General features: G+C 34.5%; 1 protein-coding gene across 1 annotated transcript; it reads left to right on the top strand.

The window, feature by feature from the left end:
* Positions 1-1,219: 1,219 nt before the first annotated feature.
* LOC141700853 (uncharacterized) lies at positions 1,220-1,789 on the top strand. The gene has a single exon (XM_074504531.1). It carries the CDS (start codon positions 1,220-1,222, stop codon positions 1,787-1,789), a length of 570 nt encoding a protein of 189 aa, XP_074360632.1.
* Positions 1,790-7,125: the final 5,336 nt, after the last annotated feature.

The following is a 7,125-nucleotide window of genomic DNA, read 5'->3' as shown; positions in this document are numbered from 1 at the left end:
AGCTCAGGTAGGGGCACACATGAATAATAGTTGGGAGTAAGCTATGTAGAATTAGATCGTTATTATCAGTACCTTTGGGTTGGTTTGTATGATTCCTAGTCGGAGTTATAACTATGATATTCAGTAAGGATTTGAAATAATTTTTATTGTTCGTTAGTAGTTGTAACTTGTTTCATACAATAACATGTTTAAGATCCTTGTGGTGTAAAGGGGTTGAATAATTATATTGTGATAATGTTGTTAATTGTGAAAAGTGACTCCCCAATCTAGACACCGGATTGGGAGGGTGTCACAGGTTGGTATCAGAGCCATAGGTTTTGGTGCCTGAAACAAGTTAGGATAAGAGTATTTTAGGGAGACTCCTTAGTTAAGTGCGTGTTTTCAACTTATATAAAGTTTAGTTGAGATTATTTGATATAGTATTGACTAGGTAAGTTTACAAGTTTAGTATGGTGTTATTGGGTAACCTTAAAAACATTTGGATGAGGATCCGTCGACTAGTTATGCGAAGACCGAGACTTATAAAGTCTTTAAGCGGAAAAGATGAATGTCGATTGTATCGATAAAAAGTTTTGGACCGTTAGTGATCTGATGAAGTTTATACCGGGGATAAGAAAGTTGGTAAAATTTGTGACATGTAGTTATTTTATCTTGGTACTAGCCAGATGGGAAAGGCTTGGATGGATGCCAAGTCAGCATGATGACCTTAGTTGTTTTAGATTTATTATAGTTATGGTAGTAGTTGCTTTGCAGCTGGTGGTACTTAAGGGGATATTTTTCCAAAATTCTTTCCCTTGTGACTATGTAGCCAATTTATCGCTTTTCTTTATCTTTCATTTCGAACTTGGTTTTGAAACCTTTACCATCATTTTATTCTTCTACGTATTTCTTTCTCATATCATTATTACACCTTACTGTTCACTTCATACATGTTTACATATTGTTTCAAATAATACATATGCTTAATACCTATGCTTCACAATAATCCCCTGAACTCTTACCCTACGATCTCAATGATATGACAAGCAACTTATGTAGAAGTAGGGCTGCATGTGCTAAACATTTAAAATATTGGATTCCAAAAAAAATTGAAAAAGGGAAGAAGCTATGCTTAATAGTTACTAATGAGGAAGAAGAAAGTCTATAAGATATTATTTTATGATGTATTACCCTGCTAGCATATTTCTTAATAAGTTGCTTGTCTATTCATCAGAAAAAGATGTCAACTACACCAACCAACCCAGATGAGGGTAACCTGACTCAAGGTCAGGATCAAGAGAATCCTACCATGACTCAGATTCTCCAGCTTCTTCATCTGCAAACCGCTGCTTTACACCAGCAGCCCCAAGCTCCTCGAGTCGGAAGTTTTAAAGATTTCCAGTCCCTTCACCCACCGGAATTTTTGGGAACAATAGATCCAATTAAATCAAAGTCTTGGATAAAGGAGATAGAAAAATCCTTTTCTTTGGCAGAGGTTTGTGAGAATAAGAAAACTGAATCTGCAAGTTTTTATCTGAAAGACGAGGCAAATTTATGGTGGGAATCCACCAAGACTTTAGAAAAAGATGGTGTAATAACGTGGAAAAGGTTTACTGAACTATTTCTGGAAAAGTATCTACCTCAATATTTACAAGATCAGTTGGAAGTCATGTTCATAGAATTGAAGCAAGAAGGTATGACTGTAGTAGAGTATGAGGCAAAATTTTCAGAACTGGCAAGGTTTGTGCCAGAATATGTGGATATGGAACGTAAGAAGGCAAAACAATTTCAACAAGGACTTAAAGCATGAATATGTAGATAGGTGGCAGTTTTCGAACTCCATATATATACTGTAAAGGTTTAGAAGGCTATGATTATAGAAGGTGAAAGAGAAATGTCAAAGAGGGAGAATGATAACAAGAAAAGAAAATTTCCGGGTTTCGAAGAAAATAAAGGGCAAGGAAGTAGAAAGTTGAAGGGAAAGTTCAAGAAGGGTTTTGACAACCCAACAAATAAGGGATTCCAAGGGTTCAAACCCGGAAATGTTGGACAGAGTAACCATTTCTCCACTCAAAATCACTAGTTCTTCGTACAAGAAAGGTGTGACATGTTTTAAGTGTGGTAAGTTGGGACATATGGCTAGAGATTGCAAGGAACCTATTCAACAATCAAATGTTCTCAGGATAACTGGACTACCACCACCATCACCTCAAGTGCAACCAAGGGCTCGAACTTTTAACATGATGAAGAAAGATGTTGTTCAAGACTCAGATGTGATTGCAGGTACGCTTATTGTGAATTCTTTAGATGCAAAAATATTATTGGGTTCAGGAGCTACCATGTCTTTTATATGCAAGAACTTTGTTGATAAATTGAATTGTGCTACTCAACCTTTAGAACCCAACTTGGTTATAGAAGTGGCTAATCAGGATAGAGTCTCGGTCGATTGAATTTGCCCTAGTTGCGGGATAGAGATAGAAGCTCGTCATTTCTTTGCGAACCTGATACCTTTCAAATTAGTAGAATTTGATATTATCCTAGGAATGGATTGGCTAGCAGACCATGATGCTCAAATTGAGTGCAAAAGCAAGAAAGTGAGGTTGAAGTCCAAGGATGATAATGAAGTCATCTTGCGAGGGCGGAAATAAGGGAATAAGTTTCTGACAATGATTCAAGCAAAAAGATTATTAAGACAAGGATGCGAAGCTTATTTAGCATATGTAGTGGATTCTAGTAAAGAACCACCTACGATAGAGGAAATTTCGATTATTAATGAGTTTCCTGATATATTCCCAGACGAATTACCGAGATTGCCACCGGATTGAGAGATAGAATTTGCGATTGATTTTGTAATACCCGAGAAATATCGTGTAATTATTTTTTATCGATAAATAATTATTATGTGAAGTTTTGGTGAATTATCTGATAATTGGAATTGATGTTTGAATTTTTATATGTGATAAAATTTGAGTATTTTAATTTTTAATTGTCCATAATAAAAGATAGATAATTTTGGTATTTTTATGGTAATTTTTAGGTTGTTATATGATTTTATAAAGATTTATGGATTAATAAATATTTTCTGAGTAATTGTAAAACTATTTTATAAAACCGAGTATCGTCCAACTTCAACCGTTTTTGCGTTTGTACAACCCGAAACTCTTCGGAAAACTCCTTCCTAACCCAATTTAATTATTCAGAATATTTTCCATGTTTTGACTTTTTCGATCAGGAGTACGGTTTGACCCGTACGAGTTCCGGCGCAAAATTTTTGATACGATAGTCATTTCGATAGATCGATAAAACCCGTATTCTTGAGAGTTGGGATGTTTTTTACATTATTTTCTCGTAAGGTGCTTTATAAGAAGCCCGATTTTGATAATTATCCAAATCGGGTATCAAATTGTATCATTTTTGTAGTTACTTAGCGGCTAAGTTACCTATTTTTGGATCCAATACGATCCAACGGGTATAAATATTTCATAAGTATAAATAGCCTTTTTCTTATTTATTTTTATATAGATATTCATAAATAAATAGTTAAAACATATAATTTACATAGAAAACTCGAATATTCGTCGCGTTCTTCAGAAACAAACCTAAAAAAGAAGGCATTATCGAACTCCGATTTGGGCGTGCAAGTAGTCGAATCAAAGCTTGTGAAAAGTACTTATAATTTACAATCAATTTCAGTGCAGAAATCAAGGTTATTATCCAATCTATTTATTTTAATTCGAATTTAATTATGATTAAATTATAAAATTTTGATTTTTGATGTTGTTTGTGTGATTTGATGATTGTATTGTATAGATAATTTTGTCCTGATCATTTTGGTATATTATATGTTAAATTTGGAGTTCAATAACATATAGAAAACTGAGCTTGATTTTCGAATTTCAGAAATTTGGGTTTATAAGTATGAATATTCTTGACTTGAATTGGGGCTTTTGTTTCTGGGGGTTATTGATTGAAATTGATGATTGATATAGCTTTATCTTATCATATCGATTCACATATTTATATAAACCAAACGATTAGTAAATCTATTAAATCGAGTTTTTGTTTAATTTATTTATTCCATTTTAATTTCAATTTTTCTGATTATTTGTGATATGAATGTTGATTTTGATAATAGATTGTGGATGTTATGGGCTTTAATTTTTAACGAAATCGTGGCTTTTGGTTGAAATTTGACCGATTTGGCATTTTCGCCGGCAAAACATGAAGCTTTTGTTACATATTGAATTCTCAATGATCAAGAAGAAGCTCAGGATCTGGCTATTTGGATGTCATCAGGATCTGATGTACCATCATAATTTGGTATGTCATCAGGATTTGCATGACATCAGTATTTGAAGACAGTCAGCATTAGAGGATTTGTTCTGTTCCTTATAATGTAGAGCAGAATTTTGTTACGTCTGAGAGATAGGACTTTATCTGTTTAGTTTAAGATATGTATCAGTTTCAATTAGGTTTTGATAATGCATATCTTAGATTAATCTGTTGTAGCTGTGTAGTATATAAACACAGTTTAGGTCATCACTTAGTGGATAATACTCAAGGATCATTCGACCTAGCAGCTCTCAAGAACATCAGTATTTCTTGAGAGGATTTTGTAACAGTTTTTATCAGATATATAAAAAGCTGTTATATTTTATTACTTGTTCGAAACATTTATACAATTGTATTCAACCCCCTTTAAATAATTGTGTCTTTATTGGGCAACAATTGGTATCAGAGTACACTAATAAATTTACAATCAGAAACGATCTAAACATGTCTCTGAACAAGTATGAAAGCATTAAAATTCCCATTCTGAAAATGACTGAATATCTGACATGGAAGGTGAAGATGCTCATGTACCTGGAAGCTACAGATCCAGATTATCTAGACGTAATCAATGATGGACCCTTCATGCCAACAAAACTGGTTCCTGCAACTCCTACTATTGATGAACACTATCAACTGAAGGAAAAGACAGAATGGACACCAGAAGAGAAAGTAGTTGTGCTAAAAGATGCAAAGGTAAGAAACATTTTGCATAACAGTCTTGATTCTGTGATGTCGAACAGGGTCATAGCCTACAAGACTGCCAAAGAAATCTGGGATGCTGTTGAAACTCAATGTCAAGGAACCATGGCCATCAAGAAGAACAGAAGGGCTGTTCTGATTCAAGAATATGAACACTTTGAGGCCAAAGCTGATGAAAGTCTCACTGACATCTATGACAGATTTCTGACTCTGCTAAACAATCTGTCTTTGGTGGGAAAGGTGTATGATCGAGAGGATTCAAACACCAAGTTTTTGAGAGCTTTGAGTGAATAATGGGAGACTCAGACTTCAATCATATGACATCAGTATGATCTGGATGTAATAACTCTGGATGAAGTCTATGTCATGCTGAGAACTCATGATTTGCAGGTTCAGCAAAGGAGAGAGAGAGGAAAAGCAGCAAATGGAAATATGTTGCTTTGAAAGTTAATGATAAAGCTTCAAAAGAAAAGTCTGTTGGAGCTGTACGAAAGAAAAAAAAATTGCCAGAATCAGATACTGATGATTCTTCATCAAATCCTGATGATGATACTGATTCTGAAACTGATGAGAACATGACAGATTCTGATATCATGCAAATGGTCGCATTACTGGTTAAGGGCTTCAGGAGAATACAATTCAGGAATTCTAGGAACAACAGAAGCTTCAAGAAAAACTTCACTGGAGGTGAAAAGAAGTCAAATGGGAGAAAAGATGGAAAGGACTCTAAAGCTGGAAAGCTAGACTGGACAAAGATCAAGTGCTACAACTGTGATGAACCTGGTCACTTTGCCTCAGAGTGCAAGAAAACAAAGCATGATAAAGGGAAGAGCAAAGCCCTGATCACTTCAAGCAAGAATTAGATTGACTCATCAGACTCTGAAGGTGAAAACACATGCTATGCACTGATGGCCAGTCTTGATGATCCTGCTGCTTCTGAGCCAAAGGTACAAACTCCTTTCTTCTCTTTTGATACTAAAAGTATATCTGAATTGAAATATATCCTTAAATCTTTGCATGGTAGTATTAAGAATAAGATTTAGAAAATGATAGACTTATAACTGAAATTAACACCTTGAAATTTAGGAATGATCAGTTAGAGTCCGACTTAATTAATCAGATAGAATTGAAGAAGGAATGTGAGAGAGCTAAACATACAGTTAAGATTCTTGAGGCTAGATACAGTATGCTAGAAAAAGGATCTAGAAAATGAAAGAAAAACCCTTAAAGCCTGGACTGATTCAGGCAAAAAGGTTCATGAGATGATCTTAAAGAAAAACTGGACAGAATGCCTAGGCTATAAAGATGGAATTAAGGATGTTGACACTGAAAATAAAATTTCCCTTAAAATTCCTGTCAAGTTTATTTCATCAGAAGTTGATGAACCCAAATCCACTTTTGAAAAGGGTTCAACATCAGTATCACAAGAAAAACTGGTAGATGATAAAACTCAAAGAAAGAAAAGCAAGGAAACCATTAAGTCTGTTCAGAAAGAAAAGAACATAGGACTTTTGTCAGCAAGACAATTGAAAAAGAAAATATCTGAGGTTACTGACAAACCTCAAGTAAAAAGTCCTAAAAGAAACAAGAATGGTAAGCAAGGTATTTCTAAGGATTCAAATTATATGGTTGTTCCCAATGCTTCTAGGAAAACTTGTTTTAACTGTGGAAATACGAATCATCTTGCTATTGATTGCAGGAGGAATAAGAAAAGGAAAACTGCTATTCCTGAGTCTGATGTTAGGGGTAGGTCAGTATTTTACAAACCACAAAATCCTTGTTTTCATTGTGGTAGTAGTTGGCATTCGATTTATACTTGTAGTTCTTATCACAAGTTGTATCACAATTACTATGAACCTTTACCTAAGTTTAATAAAGTTGTTTGTGTGATTAATTCTGTTGGTTTTACTAAACTTGCTTCTGACAAGACAAATCCTGACAAAGGAAAGACTGTCAAAAGTAATCATGACACACAAAGACTTAAGTTGTCCAAAAAGAGGACCCAACAAGCGTGGGTCCTTAAAAATCCTTCTAATTAATTATTCTTCTGATTGCATGGTAACAAAAAAAATACACTTGTCTTGGATAGGGGATGTTCAGGACACATGACTGGAA

Source organism: Apium graveolens, unplaced genomic scaffold (assembly GCF_009905375.1).
Source record: "Apium graveolens cultivar Ventura unplaced genomic scaffold, ASM990537v1 ctg2983, whole genome shotgun sequence".
NCBI classification, from domain to species: Eukaryota; Viridiplantae; Streptophyta; class Magnoliopsida; order Apiales; family Apiaceae; genus Apium; species Apium graveolens.
Note: the sequence above shows the minus strand (reverse complement) of the source record. Positions and strands in the feature narration are given on the sequence as shown.

What these genes read in the sequence shown, in the direction of transcription:
- LOC141700853 (XM_074504531.1), top strand. Translation starts at nt 1,220, where the DNA reads ATGTCAACTACACCAACCAACCCAGATGAGGGTAACCTGACTCAAGGT.